Here is a 20,187-nt window from a genome sequence, read left to right on the forward strand (position 1 = left end):
CTGTAGCCAAGGGAGTCATATCCTTTGCGATGTAATAACAAATAGCGTCAGTTATTTCTTTCCATCTTCTTGAACTCTTCTCATACTGTGTGGTATTTGTGAACGCTTGTGTTATCGACATCTGCTTTGCGGAGGCACTTGTTGCTGGGCGCTTGTCAGTCTCTTTTTGCTTTTTTTGAGCCATGCACTGTTTATATTCAGTAGCGTGATTGTGCTTCAAGTGTTGAAACAAATTGGTGGTGTTACCTTTGGGCGTCGAAACTGTTTTTCTACAGTGTCTACATCTGACTTCATTTTGTTCGATGTCATCCTTACTGAAGCCAAAATGTGTCCAAATGACGGAGACTGTTTTTCTTTGGTACAAGCTGCTCTTGTTGCTCAGTTGTGTCAGTGTTTTAAGCTCTCCATGCTCGACATGTCGGCGGAATAACGTAACGGAGCGGGGTCACGTGACTCCACACGCGGTAGTGGTTTTAAAGGGAAAGTAATCGAAATAATCAACCTGGAAAAATTTGATCGATTATAGGTTCTGAATGTCGATTTCGATTACTTTTTGATTAATCGCCCAGCCCTATTCCTACACTAAACATTTTCATGCTTACTTGATTTCTGTACACCCAACACACACACACACACACACACACTCCATTCAAGTATTCATTAACCCTCAATTATTAGAAATTTTAAAAATTAAAGCAAAACGTCATCTTTAGGAGTTTGCTTCATTGTAAAAAAGTCTTTACTGTAAAGTAAAATACACTAGTTGCATTTTCAAAAAAAAAAATTTTTTTAAAACTACCACCTAATAAAAAAATAAAATGAATTTGGCTATGTGGAGTCCATCTTTTTGAAAACTGACCATAATGATGGTTAACCTTGAAGGTGAAGGTTTCCTCGGGCCAATTTTCAAAATAAGTTTTGATTACATGGCCTTTTAATTAAAAGGCATACTTATTCATGAATGTACCCAGCATACATCTGCTCAGGAAATAATGCCAACAAATTCAGTCTCCAAGACACTTCCTTTTGCAAGTAAATTCTTAAAATGCATCTTTTACAGTGGCATCCCCTGAAATCCATGGGCAATATCCAGTAATTGAGAACCAAGACTTTCATGTACTCCTCCTTGGAGAAAATCTGGCGACAACTCCCTGAAGGTGATACAGATGCGACGCTGGAGTATGTCTTGTCTCTGAATAGCATGCATCCATTTAAACCTAGCATCTCCATATACAACAACCAGTGATCTTTGAGGAAGATGAATCCTCACTTTTATTTTGCTAGCGGGAAGGTTCTGAACTGTTTGATGTTCATCACTCATATGTCCCACAGAGACGGAAATGAGGTCATCAAAATCACTACTCATAGAAAGTGTTGTAGGAGATAACAGATTTAGGCTGACAAGTCGCTCACCCCACAACCAGTTGTCATCAAAGTGAGGGTCAATAGCAGAACCCCGGCTGGGATGATAATCCAAATTACACTGTTCAACAGGCTGAAAACCACATAAAATTGGCCACTTTTTCATTCTCTCTATGACATTCTGGCTGAAGCTAGGAAGCCCACTGAAACTCCCCACCTTGACTTTCTGCTTTTTGAAGTTCACTTTGGGCCCATAGTCCTGCCAAGAAAACAAAAGGAAAAGTAGGTGAAAGCATCCAAAAGAAATAGTGACCACATATGTTTAAAACCAAAAGGCATGATAGTAATAAAATTCAAGTAAATCACCATTTCATTTAATTGCAACCCCTATGAACCACCATTTTAAACTTTTACAGGCTTGGGTGACACAAAGGCTTTGTGCTGCTACAGAACCCTGTATGCAGTCTGCACATTCGACCTTTATCTTTTTTCCCCCCATCCATGCACTACTATAGTTATCCTCCCACATTCGAGAGACATGCATATTACATTAATTGGCAATTCTTAGTTAGTTCTTTTTTATCTAGTACAAGTATATGTAAAAGTGTGCCTCGCAATGGACTGACATACATTCAATCTTAGTTAATGCCCTGTATCTGTTACTTCTGTGTTGGCTTAAATCGGCTCAATAACGGACATTTGTATTGCAGGCTTCCTCAACATTTTACAAACTGCATTAATAATGAACACACTAACACCTATATGACTGACTTTTGCCTCCTTGTTTAATGAAAGATAATTTTGAATATTTTCAGCCTCTTACACAAAGGCTTTCACTTATTAAAAAAACAAATTCTACCACAACTGACCTGCTTAAATCGCCCAGATTGTGATTTCTTCCAATCGCTTAAATCCATTAGTCTCACCAACTCCATTTCCTCCTCTTCACTTACAAAGTCCTTTAACAGGATGATACCAGGAAATGAAAATGACAAAGCCTCTTGACCAGTATCAGCTTTGTGAACAGCAAAACCTGTTGCAGAGTCATAATTGAAGATGACCTTTTGCTTCAGACAAGAAGGAAAAATTGACAAAAGCAAAACATAAGTTCCAACAATATTTGATAGAATACAACTATGGAAACTTTTTATTTGGCTTTGCATGTTCAATGTGGGAAATAAACATGTCACACGTCCCAGCTATCAGTCCTCAAGAAGTGTTAAAAGCAGAAACCAGACAGGTCAGTGAGAACAAGAATTATACTTGCACATCTCTTAGTCATAGGCTGTTTGTGTAGGACTACAGGACTTTAATTTCTGGCTCTACAAAACAAGCTTGCAGTGTGAAATTCAACAGAATTCAGATTTTTGTTACATCTCAGCTTTATTTCTACCATCTGAAACAATTATCAGAGTATCAATACAGGAGAAAAACTACTCAGTGATGCCTTTATTGCTAGAATTACCTTTTCATCAGTCTTCCTGAGAGGAGTGTAAACAGGATATAACATTCTAATGTTGACCATCTCACAATGCTAAAAGACCATTAAACAAACCTTTGCTAATCTCTTGATAAAGCCTGTGCATGAAATGAACATAACTTCAACAGTGGTTTGACAACTCTTTCTAAGACCTACACATTTAGTGTAACACAGTCACCGCCGTTCACATTTACAAGATATGATTGCACAGAAAAAAAAAAGTATTGTGGGGGTTTTGTACCTATTTAGGTGGATACAACTGAAGGATATGATGCTGTGCAGGTGTTGCTTTGGCCTGTCTTCTCTTTATAAGAAGTTAGTGATGTTAAGTGAGATGTCGAGGCTTCAAAATGTGCTTTGAGTAATCCAGGAAATATTCAGTGAAGCCTATAATCCGTGACATGTGAATCCTCACAGCCCACCCACATCAAATGACTGGTTTGGCTTGTGACTCAAATGAAAGAGAGAGATATCAGTGAAATATGTAATTGCTGGGAGAGATGGCAAAGATTTAAGATCTATGGGTAATTTTGTGTTTTCTCTGTGTAACTTTAAAATGGATCCAGCAAAAACGAAAAAATGTTCTCCCATTTAAAAAAACGTCCATCATATTTTAACCAACAAGGTAACACTATTTAAGTGTTAGAAATGTAATCTGTCAAGAATTTTGCATTGTGCTTCATTGTTCTTTTTTCCTGTAAGATAAGGTGTTTATTGTATTCCAAGGAATTGGGGTACAATAACAACACTTTGTCTACGATAAAGCATTACTGTGCCTTGCATGAGAATAAGGAGGAGAGAGAGAGAGAGAGAGAGGAGGTGCAACATGGCATTTTGGGAAATAAACATACTAATAATGCTTATTAATATTATTTTGTATTTTAAATAGATAAAACTTTATTTGTCCACAGGGTGAAATGTGGCTTCTCACAGAAGCTCATTAAATAAATTTATACATACACAAGAATGACTAAAAAGGAAGAAAATTAAGAAGAACAAAAACTTCTGAGTTGGCTGGCACAGTCCAAGGGAGGCATTATGCAGATATACTGCTGTTGGTATAAAGGAGACCCAGCAGAGTTTCTTGATACATTTCTGCTAAATGATTTGTTAGCTGAAAGTCCTCAGTGTAAGTGCATCAGAGATAATGTGCAGCACTGTTCAAAATGGTACTCTGTTTTGTTTTAGTTCTCTTTTTTGATACTACCTCCAGGGGGTCCAGAAAGCATCCCAAGACTGAACCTGCCTTTTTAATCAGCTTACTAATTCATAGAGTCTCCAATGAACTTAAGTTAAAAGCCCAGCCCATCACAGAGTTGTAGAGGAGGTGAAGGATGTCACTTCCCACATTAAAAGAATGCAGTTTCCTAAGGAAAAAGCACCTGCTCAGCCTTTTCTTATATAGTTCTGGTTTCGAAACCAGTCCAACCCGTCATTGATTTGAACGCCCAAGTACTTGTAGGATTGCACCACCTCTACACCCACTCCCTGAATAGTTACTGGACATAGAGGCTCTTTGGTGTGACAAAGGTCAATAACCAGTTCATTGATTCTGCTGAAGTTGCAGATAATTCTTTCTGTGCCAATTATTTTGTAGTCCACAGTAACACTGCACAGCTGGAGGACCCACTTCAATATTGGGGAAAAAAAATTAACCTTGGCTTTACAAGTTGGTAATGGGGTGTTTGTGTACCCCAAACTTATCTGTGACTTGTAGATGGGTATTCCTAAAGGCAGGGGAAATAATAAAAAAGTCTTACCCTTTATACAGTTCTAAACAAAAATGAAATAATCTTCCTTTAATGTAATTTATTCTGCTTCTCACAATGTTCCTCATCCACAGGTTACATAAACATTTCCACCAAGTCCTGCTTAGTTAATGCAATCTCACATTTCATTTAAGCACAGACATGCTGACTATCTAATATTGTTATCATAAACATATGCTGCTCAGTAAAGACCAAGCTTACAAAGATTTTATTTATAGTTTCGACAATGCTCAATTTAAAGAAATGAAGTGCGGCAAAACATGTAGTACACTATATTTTTCCTGCTCCATGTGCCGTCACCAGATGGAGTCGTTTACATTAAAAATTTTAAAATTAACCTTTTCTCGAACACTTTGCAGAGATGGTTCGGTGCTTTAAGAATTACCACATGCCCAGCTTGGTGTCGTGGAGAATCGCTGTATGCCAGTGACCTGCAGCTTCGTCGGGCTCTTCTGCAGGAATGCGCTACCTTCAACTGCAGATTCAGACAGCTCAGCGGCTACAAGAGTCAGAGGTTTATGAAAGAAGTGCAATTAAACGAAATACTGACGGGCAGCAACACGACTGCTGGTAACGTTCACAACTGTTATGTTTTTGACGTTGTACTGCTTAATGTTCCAGTCATTCCCAGCCGCTTATCGAAACTGCAGAAATTAAGGTTGAACGCGTGGCATTTCTTTTTCATCACTATATGTATGCATTTTCTAAAGGTTGGGCATCTCTTACAAATCATGCTGCCTAAATAAACTTAAATATAAAATATACACCGAAATATAGAAAATTACTAGTTTATTCACATGCCTTGTTTTTATGTGAACTTTACTAATTAGGTCATTGGTGTCTAACTGAAATTGTACTGAGCTAATTTAAACCTATCGGTATGCGCCCACATTCTCCTAATCTTAACATATGTGTGCCCAAATTAACTCTTTTAGGGCTAATGTCAACTGCAGGGCTCGAGGTTGGATGTTGACTTTAGTTAACATCCGGGGGTAGAGGGTAATAATCAGCTGTAGACGTCGACAAAACTCACCATCATGTTACGGTAGACCGTCTTTGCTAGGAAGACTGTTAGACTCATTGACATGACATCGAATTCCTGTGTGTGTGTGTGTGTGTGTGTGTGTGTGTGTGTGTGTGTGTGTGTGTGTGTGTGTGAGGAGCGTAGAGTGAACAACGTCTAGAAAGGCACTGACGTCGAGCAAAAAAGCAAAGCGATTGTGCAAAGCAAAATACTCTTTGGGCATTATTAATTTTTTTGCTTTATGTATATTATTGCTATGTCAGACTGACTTATCAAACTCAGATTTTGATGCAAGCGATCTGGAAATCAAAAACGAAAGGCAGGTAGCGGTTTTCTTTCTAGGAAATGCCTTTCAGAATATAAATAGTTAGACAAACGGGTATGTAGTAAGTATGTAAGCCGTGTTACAGATGATCTGAGAAAGCTAATGTTTAATGTTAGTTAGTTTTAGGGAACAATATTCAGACCTTGGAGAAAATGAAAAAATAATTAGCACTGAAAGAGTTAAGGAATGAAGTAAATGACGCCAAGTTTACATTGGACACCTTAGTCCCTGCTGCTTAAGAGTTTTTCTTCAACACTATAAACTTGTTCGCTTGACATACCGCGACTTACCTCCTGCTCAGCCGCCTTGGACACTTTGCTGCCAAACTGCTCGCATATCAAGCACGAACGGATCCCCTTACACCCACAAAATTGAGCCGAGCCTTCGAAACCTAGCATTCTCAAATCTCACGCACGCCGATTTAAAGTTCTGCTCGTCTTCTTCGCCTGGTATTTGTCAAGTTAGTTCCCGAATGCGCGATACTGCCATCTGCTGCATGGAGGTTGAAATGACTGCCTTAGTTTAAATACTGTCTCGGAACCAGGCAAGCCCAGAGGCAGTTTCAAAAATTATATTTTTAACCTGGGTAATCTAATTTAGGGTCACGGCGCCTTACTAACAGCCATAATTTGTATTGTAAATGTGTATCGATTTTTCTGCCTCTACGCACTGAATTTATTCTTCCCTCCCATTGTCTTTAATCATTCAGATAGCTTTTATTTTTTATCTGTGTGGAGGACATTCTCTCACTCCTCATTCCATGAAGTTGGCATTTGCATCACTCTGTCAGTTATTGTGTGTGAATAGGGCGATTAGTGGTTTACTTTTGGATGGGTGTAAATGAGTATGTGCAGGCATGCTCTATAATACACTGGCATCTCCTGCTGGGCACACAGGGCACTTTTTGTTATAGTTTCAAAGAGGTTTCACTACTGCAGTTTGCTGGCAGCACATCTGCAACACTATTTCCTTTCAGCCAAACGAGTCCTTATACACAGTGCTTGTTATTTTACAGTATTTGTTGCTGTGATTCATTGTTCCATAATCTTACGATCTGCAGGATGATACTACCACTGAATGTGAGTGCCAATAGCCCTGTACAAATTGCCGAAGATAGAAGTGAGAAAGTGACAGTTAGGATGGCCAAGATCTTTTACTGTATTGTTGGTCTTTCTAAGGCAGTGAGTGTCATAGCCAGGTTTTAAAGATAAGGTGACATTCATTGATCCCTGCTACTTCTGACTAGGGTGACACTCTGTCCAAGAATGTTTCTTGCCCCAAAGACAGACATAGCCTCTTAATTGGTTGATTCTAAATTATCCCTATGTGGCTGATAATTTCAGAGGAGTAGGTTCTAATGGTAGTCCAGATGCCATGTCGAGTTTGAATGATCTCCTTATGACTACATAGTCTTTTTCCCCATGTATCATGTAAGTTTATGTTGGTTTATTTGTAAATTTTAAACAAATCGGTATGACCAACTGTGACTGTGCAAGTATTCCTACAAACAGGAGCACCCTATTCAGGATTAACTGTGGACTTGTCCCCAGTGCTGCTGGGATTGCCATGCCCACTGACTCTGATTGGGATTATGTGGGTTTGACATTGTATAGAAAACAGCATAATGTGGAAGCAGTTGATAATGCAGAACAGAAAACACTTATTTAAGAATGTAAGCACAGGAGAGGAGACAAAAACTAAAGTGAAAGCACCAGTGGCGTAGCGTGGGCTTTCGTCGCCTGGGGCCGACCGGAAATTTGCCGCCCCTCTATTTAGTTATTCTTAAAAAAATAGACAAAATAAAAAGCTGCATTAAATTTTTTATTGATTAAAAATGTACTTTTCGTATTTTTTTAATAGCAAAATCTTTTATACAATTGTCAATATCAATATGTATGTCATGTTCAATTGCCAGAATAGCTAAATTTGTTAGCCTTAACGTGGACATAGTTGATCTGAGATAATTGTTGATTAATTTGAGCTTAGAGAAGTTTCTCTCGCAACTAGCATTACTGATGGCAGATGTTAAAAAAATTCTCAACATTATGACAATGTTTGGTAAACCATCTTCAAGTTTGGACTCAATAATATATTTTAATAAACTCAGAGAGCCGGACCTAATGAGTTCTTTTTTACAGTCTGGGTCTGTTGCAGCTACAAAAGCTTGTAGACGTACGCGCTCAAGTAGAAATTCTTCTTTATTAATGTCTTGAGGAGCTTGGTCTAAGTTAAGCTCGTCCCTGCTCAATATCACTTCAGGTCTTAAAAAATCATATTTTTGCGCTAGATTTTGCAACTGTTGGAATCTTTCTCGAATTTCAGCAGATACTCTGTCTATTGAAAATTCACTTAGGTAGGTTTTATTGTCACTAGATACTGTCGTAGATTGACTCAACAATGCGCTGTAAAAACGTCTGAGAAAATTTCTGTTGCACCACCTGCTTCACCTGCCACCCTTTCCGCACCCGCGCTGTCTGCTTGGCTTGAATCAGCGCGGGCGCGATTTGCAGTTTAAAATATACCTATATTTTTTTAAATTTAAATATCATGGTGATTGCCGCCGCCCCTTTTGATACGCCGCCCGGGGCCATGGCCCCCTCGGCACCCCCCTCGCTACGCCACTGGAAAGCACAGAAGGCACAGGCACTGTCGGCAAAACCATCAAAGGCACAAACCCAAGTTTGTTCATGAATTTATTTCTTATCACTTGTTAAATGTTTGTTTTTTTCTAACATCTCAGCCATCTGAACTTATCATTATACTCATCTTTAAAAACTTACAATGCAACATTACATATAAAGGGCTGTATCTAGGAAGCTCATATTGCTTTATTTGTTATTTATCATTGTTCTTACCCAATTTTTTTTTGTGCTACTATCTCTTTGATATTTTGTAAAGCACTTTGAGCTACATCCAGTGCATGAAAATGTGCTATAGAAATAAACGTTGTAAATGTTTAGGTAAATGTATCAACTCTTAATCCAGAGAGGTAAATTGTAACTGGGGCCTCATGCATAACGCCGTGCGTAGAATTCGCACTATAACATGGCGTAAGCACAAAAGCTGAAATGTGCTTAACGCACAGAAAAATCCAGATGCAGGAATCTGTGCGTACTCCAACTTTCACGTTCTTCCGCTACATAAATCCCGATCAGCGTGAAAACTAACGCTCATGCACGTGCCTTATGTCACGCCCCAACTCCTCCCAGAATTACGCCTATTTGAATATGCAAATCAATATAAATCGTCCTTAAGCTCAGCCTTCTGTGTAAAGACAATGGGAAAAGCACGGGGGAAAATATAAGAATTTTAGCGAATACCAAGTGGATGCAAAGGAAAAACATACTATTTGTTTAATTAAACCGTAGCATAATCAACAAAAGGAAGTTGATCGAGTGACATAGCGTGTTGGAGAAACTTGAAAGCTCAGATATCAAAGTCGCCGTGAAAAGGCAAGTCGTAGCCCAGCGTCTGAGTGTCATATGAAAGCTTATTAGGGTACAGACAAAAAAAAAAAATAGGCACATGGAGGGAAAAAAGCACGAAATGTAAACTTCAATCTCGAAATTTCCACTTTAATCATGTAGTTTTGTTTTGTCATTTAATGTAGAACATCATAAATGTCATCTTAAAATCGTTTAATTAACCAGTTTCTCAAATCACATCTTAATTAAAGTAGCACGTAAAATGCTTTGTTTTGTATGTGATCTTCTATGTGCTCTATGTGTGTGAATCACTACTTGCTTCTTAAACCGGCTCTCTTCCTCCGACTGGACACAGAATCCATTACATTCGTGATATTACAGCTCTCTGAATAACTAAAATACTAAGATGTATACGTGATATCAGTTTCATGATGATAGGAGTTAAAGCACATTATTAAACATGGCTTTCACGGCGCAGTGATAGTGTGGACCTTTGATGAAATTATTTATTGCAGCAGTACTCATGGGCAGCTCTAGGCAGAGAAAGAATCGGTGGCCCCTTCGCCCGCCAATGTCAACATGGTATCTTATACACAGTGGATGGTCACGTCCGTTGCAGACACTGCATAGCCGCCTCGTGCTCATGACACAAGCATTTAACTTTTGTTGAAATTTGCCGCTGCGTTTTTAGCTGTGTCATTATTTTCTCTTTCATACAGTGACCAGACGTCCCGGTTTACCCGGGACAGTCCCTATTTTTGGATCACCTGTCCTGGCGTCCCCAAAAGATCAGGAAATGTCCCGCATGTGGCGTTTTCCGATAAAATGCATACTTTTCCCTAGAGGCCAAGACCCCATTCAGCTTTTCTGATTCCAAATCATACTTTCTACCCATCATGACATCAGACGGTTAGTCGACCTTCTTCTGAGTCTGACGCCTGCTGGTGGCCATTGTTTGCAGTATGGAAACGCACAGAAGGCGAGAAGGCGGAAGCATCGTCGGATGGTATCGGCCGTGCCTTGTGATACGACACGTTTTTGGCTATGCTACGCACTGAGCCTAATATAAGAGCTGATGCCTGATTCAGTCATTCACTCGTCAATATGGCGTTCGAGGTAAGCCGTTTTCACTGAAGTTAAAGCTTAAATTTAAAAGAGTTAAACTTGCCAATTTATTTTGTACGACAAAATTGAAAGTGCTGACAAAGTTTATTTTTTTAAGTTTAATTTTAGCTCTTTATTCTTTAAGTAAGTACTGCTGTACACACTGTACTGTATAGTCTGAGGTCTGCAGACTGTACTCTGTCAATTTCGTTGTAGTTGTGAATCTGATATTAATTTATATATTAATAATGAATGAATATTTGACACAAGTCACAACAACATTTGCGGATGCTTGCCTGTTCCTTACACTTACAGCTGTATTTTACTTTGTTTTCCTTTAGTTTAGAGTGCAGAGTGACATTGCTTCTTCCCTTGCCTCTTTGGAATTTGGTTTGCTGTTTCTTCTTTTGAAGTCGGGACATGCACTAGCAGTAGCACATGTACGTGGGATGCAATATTGTGAAATGCAATTTCAGTGATTCATGTGACAAGTTTTATGACATGTTATTACAAAATCCTGATGTCCTGAGAGTTATCCACTCATCTCAGAAATATTAGTGTTTCATGATTATGAAAGTTACTCATTGAAAAGCTGTTTTTCCTTTATAAACATTTAAAAAGTGTCATGTTCAGTTTCAGAAAGTATTAATAAATTATTCACAAAACATTTCTGACACTTCTCTACTTTCACTGCGATTCCTGATTAACAACGTAAGGTTTCGGTATGTCCATAACATGCAGCATACTATATAATGTACACTAATGAGTTTATTATTTGCTCTTCAGGAAACTGTGTCTTTCAGTCAATTTTCACGACTATTTTTGGCAAGATCGAGCCTGTAATTTCACGAAAAATAGCATACAATGGTATAGAACCCTACTTTGAAAATGGGTATATGTTTGTGGCTTAATAATATGATTGTTTCAAATGGAAGAAACTCGTACAGAATAAGATGCAGGAAACACGAAAATAGGCATTTCCATTATTAAAGTCTATCTGGCTTCTGGGGGGCTCTGCCCCCCCCGGCCCCGTGTCCCAGGTTGCCCCCAGAAAAATCTGGTTACTGTATATTCAATATAAATTGGCGTGGCCGCCCCTGCAGTCCTTGCTTGTCTTTCTCCATGTAACCGATCGCCACACAATCAGCTCTGTAATAGATGTTAAGCGCCGATTCTTCAAAACGTTTAAGGAATATTGAACTATCTTCATAGTACTTGTTTAATTATTCTATCCTTCACGCCAGTCCCAGTGAAGAATATGGTTTATTTAAATGAAGTTAAAGTTTTACCTGTATAATATAATAAACATATTTTGCTGCATTTCATCTAAAAAATTATATCGTCATCATATGTAAATACACACTTTATACAGTGGCTCAGGTTGTGCAATATTATAACTGTAGTGCAAGTTTACAGTGAGGTAATTGTACTTATAAGTACAAACAGTTCTACATTGAGCAATTGATTGAGTGCGTTTATAGTTCTTGGGATGAAACGGTTTCTGATCTGCGAGGTCCGTACAGGAAAGGCTTTGAAACGTTTTGCTGTGGCTGAGGCAGCGTGGGCTTGATGCTGTATACCGATAATTCTCTTTCCGATCAGCTGCTGCTGTGATTCACACTCAGATACAGTGATATAAATACTCCGAGTGGTGCAGTGAGAGTAATATGGAAAAAGATGATTCGCTGTGGCAACCCCTAATGGGAGCAGCTGAAAGAAGAAGAAAGTGGTGCAGTGAGAGTAACAACGCTAAAGCAGTTATGGTATTTGGAATACTAGGACTATTCCCTGGACCATTATATTGTTACAAGTTAATTACAATCAGATGCATTACACTAATAAACAATACAGTATGTGGTTAGTTTCATTGTATTTATAAAGCTGCGTCAGGAAAATAAGGAGTAACCACACAGGAACAGTAGCACTGCTTTGACACTGGGTGCCGCCAGTCTGCAAAACCGACCGGAGAACTTGCGTACGACAAGGTATGAGGTACCGCGAAAAAGTGCGTGACTTTACGCCAAGTGTAGGTTTTATACATCACGATCTGAACGTGGAAAAGTTCTTACGCAACATTTCTGTGCGTACGCACCGTTTATACATGAGGCCCCTAGTATCTAAACATATTTCACAATGGCTTTAAAAAAAACCTTATTGGCTTTCAACTTTGGCACCCTTTATAGAAAATTGTAGTGTTTAGTTTTGTGGGGAAAGGTGTTCCTGTGTGCCTTAACCATTGAAGAGGAGCTAAAAGCCCAAAAATGTATCAAAACAATTATTTTATTAAACCATCATACAAAAGGTGGGCATGAAAAGGGAGAACAAAAACAATGAAATAAACAATAAAGACATGCACACACAGAAATATAATCTAGAGGCCCCATGGGCCTGGCTAACTGGTAAGGAGGGTCACCCACTTGCTGACCTCAATGCAGTGCCCAAATTAAACACATCCTACTTACTCCCAGGGCTACTGTCACAGTGAAATTTAGCTTCTATCTCCTCTACCACCTCAGCGCAAATGGGTTACTCATTTACAGGACATAGACTGGAGTCTCCAACTCCGGTCCTGGAGCACTACTGTGGTTCCATGCTTTCATTCTAATCCTTTTATTAATTAGTGACCAGCTTTTGCTGCTAATTAGCTCTTTTGCCTTAATTTTATTTCACTTATGATGTGAGACTCCGATCCCTTATATTTTTCTTTTTCCCTTAACGGGCAGCCAAACAATAATGAGATACAAAATAAGCCAATGCATGACCAACTAACCAGTGTCCATCATACAATATCTGAAAACAGAGAAAGGTGAAAGTCTTGGTATGTTGAACTACTCATGTCCACAAAACATTTTGGTGCGGTTATTTAAAAAAAAAAAAAAAAAGACGATCAACGGTTTCAGAATTGTCTGCTTTGTCAGAATGAGAGCAGCGACAAGCCATTGAATTGAACAAGTTTAACTAACAACATTAATTGGCTGCTAATTAAAAAACTGGTTGGAGTGAAATTGGTTGGAGTATGAGGCCTTGACTGATCTGGTCATATATTGGCTCACTTCACATCTCATTTCTATTTAACTGCCATTTAAGTAAAAAAAAAAATGAAGCAATACAGAAGACTGAATCTTAAAAAAAAAACAATTCAGTTAAAATGAAGGGGAAAAAAGTTAATCATCAGCAAAAACTGATCACTGGTTAAGAAAAGGGTTAGAATGAAAACTTGCAGCCACAGTAGTGCTCCAGGACTAGAGTTGGAGACCTCCAATTTAGACAAACAAAGCTAACCATGCTTCCCACAGTGACATTTGGAAGGGTTCTTCAGTCACCACATTTAAAGTACATACACTATTAGTAGGCCTATGCTGCCCGATGTGTGCATAAGCTATGCCCTGGAAAGTTCTGGACAACCAGGCAACCCTTTACTAAATTCTCTAAAAATGTAAATAAAAGCTCACAAAAGAGGTATGCTAACATTCACAATGTGTCAAACTAAGATAAATGAAAGACACGCCTCAAAATGCATCTAATAAAAAAGTTTCATTTAAATTAGCTTAAAAGTTAAATTCACGTTCTCTTTAAAAAGGAGTCTGTTCTTTTTCTCACACCAATGACACAAAACATTCTACAAAACATGTTACTTTCATTAATCAGAACATGAAGTCACAGTATCTCCCATTCTTCCCTGTACTTACTGACTGTTGCAGTAGAATTTATTCCTAGCATTCTTTCATTGTATTATCTAGCATCAGATATTTCAAAGACAGGTGGTTACAGAAGTGTCAAAGTTTTATTCATATAAGCAAAATGAGGACAATTTAGTATTCAGGTTTTAATCCATTTTTCAATAAGGCCAAGCTATAACTTAATAAATTTCTCCTTATTAGGTAGGGAAACAAAATATAAAAATGAAACATAAAAATAACATCTTTAGTAAAATAAAATGCTCACAACACAAAATGAGGTCTTTCTACAGGTACACACATTTATGTTTTATACAAAACAATGCTTTTATTCAATTCCTTCTTGCTTTTCTTTGATGGCAACCTGCAGAAAATAGAGATGACATATTACAGATTAGCAAAACATGACACAGAGTGCATCAAGCCAAATGCTGCTTTTGCAAAAAGCCTTACTTATAGTTTATACTCTGCAGTTGGTATTAACAAGCCCAAGTCTTTAAGCATTAATCAGTTCATGCTCCTAATCTGTTTAACTGACCCAGTTATCACACAACAGACAAAACCAGCATCAATTCTAAGAAAATAAATATGTCAAAATGCACAAATAAATGAAGAATATATACATATTAGATACAGGGCGATAGTTGCCAAGCACACGGAATACAGTGAAAGTCTTAATTCAATGTGCTTATCAATATGCACCATGTCTCTACTCTCTGGCACTACGATTAGCACTGCAGAACTATTAAACATCTATTTTTAAGTTTTGTATGGGAAGTGGGTATAGTTTGTTTAGTATATGTTAGTACTTCCTTAAATTTGATTATAATACTATGTTAAATAGAACGTTGCTATATATTTGTGAGATGTACTTTATCATTCTACAGATGTTTTAATCAGAAACACAGTCAAACAGAAAACAAAATGGATTATCTTCAACACATCACTGACATTTAAAAAAAATGTATGACTTTCAAACTAGACATTAAATACAACGAAGGGAAAAGGGGTAAATGGAAATACCTATTTTAGTACAAAGAAACTAGTTTATTCTCTGAGCAAAAAGTAATACGACATGTATTCTCTCAACTCAGGACTTAAATGATGTTTATCATTTTGTGGCACTGATATGGTTTCAGTAGTAGCTGAATTAGCTGCTGTGTTGGCACACACTGCCTAAAACAGAAATCCACTACTTAGCAACAATGATTAGTTTACCTCTATTATATTACTTTAAATGCAACAACTGAACGGAAAGTTTTTAATTACTCAAGTTATTTTTAGTCACACATCTTATCCTTTGACTGTTTACAGAACTAAAATTTAAGTCCCACTCTGTACATAATTAAGTTGCATCCCAGAGAAATACAGGTCTCTAATCCCATGTCCTGCCGTTCCTGCTGTCTCTAGTTGTTTGACCCAGATTGGTGCACATTTACTACAATATTATCCCACCATATCATTGCAAATTACAGAAGCCCCTGGTCAGCCAAATTGCAAAACAAAATCAAAAATGTTGGAAAGATATTTGAAAAGATCATAGAAGGAAAATGTGATAATTTAGTAATAATATGTAATCTGAATAAACCAGTTACATCTGCAAAAGTTAAGGAGTTTGGGAGGGGGTCAAAGTCATTGTAAAGCAATTAATAACCAAATAAGTTGAGCTGAAAGGTGGGGGAGAACTAACAGCAGTAATTTAAATATTTGGCTCTTGGTTTTGTAGAGGAAGAGGTGTTTATGCCGTTTGTCAATCCATCCACCCACCAATTGTATGACCTGGTTAATTAAGATTTATTGGGGCCAAGGCCTATTCCGGTAACACCGAGTACTAAACAGGACATTCTCTGCAAGACTCACTACTTTACACACAGACCAATTTAGAGATGCCAGCTAACCACTGCAGCAGTGTGCCATGTGTAGAACAGACAAGTACATTTTATTTAATTTCTTTTTCCATTATCCCATTTCAGCATGTGACTTGCTCGAGGCTGATCATATTGACAATTATTAAAAACATTCATGAATACAGCAATGACACCATTATTACCCTAAATCTTTCTTCCAACAGGGACAGTTCACTGATGAGATCTGTAATTGCATTTGTAAAAGCTTCCTGGGGGCTGTAGTCAGGAGTTGTTTGAACTCGGATAACTACTTTGTGTTCCAGTGGATGGGGAACTTTATATCCTGCAAACAGTACTTGGGGATCCTTTAGCAGCTGGCTAGAAGTAGAAGAAAAAAAAATTATTTTAAACTTATTTACTTTTTGGGTGTGTGGAAAGCTTCTTTAAAGCATACTCAAAGTACCCTCATAAAACTACAAATAAATTTTAGCTATCATTTAATGTACCTAAAACAAACCAGAAAACATAATGAGTCACTGTACACTTCAAAATACAAAACTAAGTCCTAGAGAGTATTATGGTAAAAGGACCGAATGTTATTACATGTAGAAAAAGGATTAAGAACATACAGTGACTGTAAACCAAAACACATAACATTCTCAACTCACTCTTCAAGTTAAAGGTTGTAAAGCAGCACTGGGTGCAAAGCAGGAAACAGCCCCATTGCTGGCTTTACACATGCACACACACCTACATTCACAGCAGGTCACTATGAAACACCTAATGAACATGTATGTCTTTGGGGGAGTGGGCAAAAAACTCATATAAGACATATGAGAACATACAAATGATACATGGACAACTTAGCTAATACTGTTGCTTTCCACACAGAGAGAGGACCTGAGCACACTTCCTGGTCCAGTTGCCCATGTGAAGAGAGTTCCATATGTATCTCCAAGTAATTAAGAGATATAAGACAAACTGAGGCATCCACATGCTTGTACCAGGAATGCTCAGTCAATGTTATAGTATATGTTTGAAATGGGAGCTGTAACCCCCATGAAGGAATATGACAGGAAAATGGCACAGAACAGGAAACTCTGTACAGATGGCACCCCACTTCCACAATCAGTCTTTGAAAAGAAAAACATAACTCACGATCTGATAATATTCCCCAGTGTGTGATCCTCCTTGTTAAGTGTGAATAAGCAAGCATTTGGTACCTTGGTATCCTTAGTTATTGTAATTCTGAAAAAGGAAAAAAAAAAAAAAAAAAAGACAAGAATGAGCTATAATAAAATACATGTACTCTTCTTAGTTTTGGGCAAATCATTTTAAAAGGTGATATCTATACACAGAGTTTACATATGATCTATGTGGTTTGTATTAATGTCCATTCTGTTCAATCAATGTGTATGTCATTGTGGTCTTTGTAATTAATAAGATATGAATTTACATGAAAAACCTGCTTATGAACTGTTATTTCATATGCAATACAAACTTAAATTTTACCTTTTACGTTACATTTATTGTTTTTCATTTTTATTATGCATTATTTCTTTTTGTTTTCACTATCATGCTACAAGAAGGTATTTTGTGGGCTTTGCCAGGAGACACGCTGAGAAAGTTTTGTTTCCATAGATGTCTAGCAAAGGGACAAAGCTAATAGTTAGAAAGAGATTAGATTATTGTACCAAAACAATATTATCTTGAGACGTTTTTCACACTCTTAGTCCATTTGCTTTGTTACGAATCTGGGAATGATTCATTACTTTGTTTCAACTTACAGTTAGTTTCACACTTCAAACTTTCAAGTGTACTAAACACATCAATAAACATCCCATGGCCTTGTCATTTACTTCTTTCATTTGGCAGAAAGATTTTTTTTTTCCCCCCCAAGGAAAAAATATCATTGAGGATTGAGGACAGTTGTGTTTGTGTATTGTGGCATTTTCCATTATTAGTTGGTTTATTTATCAAACACAGTTCAATGAGCGAAATGCCTATCACCAAATAACTGGAAAAATACTTGAAAAGAATGCACTAATATGGTATGAAAAAGTCACCTTTCAAATAGGTGAGTGTACAAAAAAGGCAAGTTCTGCTGAGAACAAACACTGATGTGCTTCATTTAAATAACAGTAGACAAATGACAGATGTTTTATTTAACTGTATTGCATATTTACAATAGAGCAACCAACATATGAGTGAAACCTCACTTAACATTGTCTCATATCACATGTCTACTGTCTTACCTCCAATAGCTATTTGTTAATATTCACTTTGGAATAACATCTACTACATATGTCAAAGTTAGTGTGCCTTCTTTTTTGTGGTGCAACATTAGAGGGTTTCATCATCGATCTCACAGGAAATGAAATTCCCTAATTGCCAACAGCAGACCCTTAAAGTGTGACTATCACAGTAAACACAATTTCCCCATAATGCACAGTACTGTATTTTCTATAGTTTCATCAATCTAGTGTCGACACACATTCACACCTCATGCAAAATGCTCCAAGGTTTGCTTGGTACTGCACTAAAAACCTCCCTTTTCAAAGGTTGTTTCATCTGCACCCAAGTGTGATTGGCGTCACATCTACCCAAACAAACTGGACATACATGGGGACATTGCAAAAGAATTTGGGGAAAAAAATGCACTAAATGAATTAGGTGTGAGAAGTTTTAACTTTAAAGTTAAAAGAAGCTGTTACCACTCCCTGGCACTGAATAAACTCACATCCACCATATCCCAAACACACTGCAGTACCTTAACTGTTGACCTGTTAAAATCCTAGGACTTTTGAACTGCTGCCCTCTGAAACTCTCAATCTTCTTTTCACACTCTTGACAGCATCTGGATGAAATAATAACTGTAGCACCAAAGCTAATGGAAAGAGTCCTAACCGCTACAGCAACCCTCATCCTGTCTTCTGACAGGGCATGCCACTAAATTGCCCTTGGAATGATTTTTAATACAAGTATAAAATTATTACTTGTAACAGGATTGTTTTTTTGTGGTGGTTGTTGTGGCTTCAAGGAGGCACAGTAAGTGAAACAACTTTCAGCACTGAACCTGGGCCATTCGTAGAGGTAACAATTGAGAACTCCAATAAAATGTGCCTTTAAAAAAAACTGCATTGATTGTTCCTACTAACATAGCTTTAAATAATATAGTATTTTCAAACTACCATTGCAGCTGCTCATGGTAAAGTTAGTGAGCAGAGAGCACATCTTAGATAAGCACGTCAGTGTAACAGTTTTAAATTTACAAAATGTAGTGACAAAGAATGAAAAAGGACATCCATCATCCAACCCGCTATATCCTAACTACAGGGTCACGGGGGTCTAGGTTTCACGTCAACAAGCAGAAGGTAGGAAGATCAACACCAGATAGTTCATTGCAGTGTGCACTCGTGCACATCCATAAAGGGCCACTTTACAGTCACAGATTAACTCCCTTTGTCATCTCCAGGAAGTGGGAGGAAAATTCATAAGGATACGAGCAGAACTTACAAACCCCCAACACACACTGCAATCACATCATTCGTCCCAGCACAATGTAAAGTATGTTCACTTTGATCAAATGACCTGTTAACTATCGTAGTACTATGCCATCTTAATTAATACATTACATTAGCAGTAAGAAAAGAAAATCCGTAAACACTAAAGTGGACCCATGAAAGTGAGCTGGGTTGTATACATAAAATGTGTCATAAGGGTTAGTTGCAACCGTATATCCAGTAGAGAGTTAAAACAACAGAAAATTAAGCAAATTCCTAATCGTCATCAGAAATGCTATAACCTGACCGGCTACACTACCGATGGCTCAGCTGACTCCTGCACTAATTCATTATTACAGCACTGGAAAACAAGACCTGCAAATTCTTGTCTCTGATCCTCGTTCCTCATGTGTTGTTCTAGTTCACTCAGCACATTTGTATACGTCGTGTGATACTTAGACAATGAACTTACTTTTTTTCGCCTTCAAAAAGTAGAAACGACTCAAACGCTGGTGGTGCGTTCATTTTTGCCGGAAAAAATATCAACTACCTGCAGCATCCGTAAAGCACGCGCTGCAGTGAAACACAACACAATTTCCCTTTCCGGCCACGCCACTTCAACGGACAGCGGCTGCGCAGACGCTTTTTGCCACTTGAGTGACAGATCGAGG

General features: G+C 37.9%; 2 protein-coding genes across 2 annotated transcripts; both read right to left on the bottom strand.

Annotated features, from left to right (window-relative positions):
• On the bottom strand, positions 1 to 6,432 carry alkbh4 (alkB homolog 4, lysine demthylase). The gene is made up of 3 exons (XM_039756618.1): positions 6,251 to 6,432; positions 2,232 to 2,429; positions 1 to 1,621 (listed from the first exon to the last, which is right to left on the bottom strand). The coding sequence occupies exons 1-3, from the start codon at positions 6,356 to 6,358 to the stop codon at positions 1,055 to 1,057; spliced, it is 873 nt and encodes a 290-aa protein (XP_039612552.1). The 5' UTR covers positions 6,359 to 6,432; the 3' UTR covers positions 1 to 1,054.
• A 7,822-nt stretch (positions 6,433 to 14,254) lies between these two features.
• polr2j (RNA polymerase II subunit J) lies at positions 14,255 to 20,187 on the bottom strand. Its single transcript, XM_039756619.1, has 4 exons — positions 19,989 to 20,187; positions 17,172 to 17,261; positions 16,217 to 16,391; positions 14,255 to 14,530 (listed from the first exon to the last, which is right to left on the bottom strand). Exons 1-4 carry the CDS (start codon positions 20,039 to 20,041, stop codon positions 14,495 to 14,497), a joined length of 354 nt encoding a protein of 117 aa, XP_039612553.1. The 5' UTR covers positions 20,042 to 20,187; the 3' UTR covers positions 14,255 to 14,494.

Source organism: Polypterus senegalus, chromosome 6 (assembly GCF_016835505.1).
Source record: "Polypterus senegalus isolate Bchr_013 chromosome 6, ASM1683550v1, whole genome shotgun sequence".
NCBI lineage: Eukaryota > Metazoa > Chordata > Cladistia > Polypteriformes > Polypteridae > Polypterus > Polypterus senegalus.

Excerpts from the sequence above, each read along its gene's own strand:
- polr2j (XM_039756619.1), bottom strand. The coding sequence starts at position 20,041 with ATGAACGCACCACCAGCGTTTGAGTCGTTTCTACTTTTTGAAGGCGAA. Across the intron at positions 17,262-19,988 it reads CTTTTTGAAGGCGAAAAAAA|AATTACAATAACTAAGGATA; the intron begins GTAAGTTCATTG and ends TTCCTTTTTCAG. Across the intron at positions 16,392-17,171 it reads CTGGGGAATATTATCAGATC|CCAGCTGCTAAAGGATCCCC; the intron begins GTGAGTTATGTT and ends TTCTACTTCTAG.
- alkbh4 (XM_039756618.1), bottom strand. The coding sequence starts at position 6,358 with ATGCTAGGTTTCGAAGGCTCGGCTCAATTTTGTGGGTGTAAGGGGATC. Across the intron at positions 2,430-6,250 it reads CCAAGGCGGCTGAGCAGGAG|CAAAAGGTCATCTTCAATTA; the intron begins GTAAGTCGCGGT and ends TCTTGTCTGAAG. Across the intron at positions 1,622-2,231 it reads AATCTGGGCGATTTAAGCAG|GACTATGGGCCCAAAGTGAA; the intron begins GTCAGTTGTGGT and ends TTTTCTTGGCAG.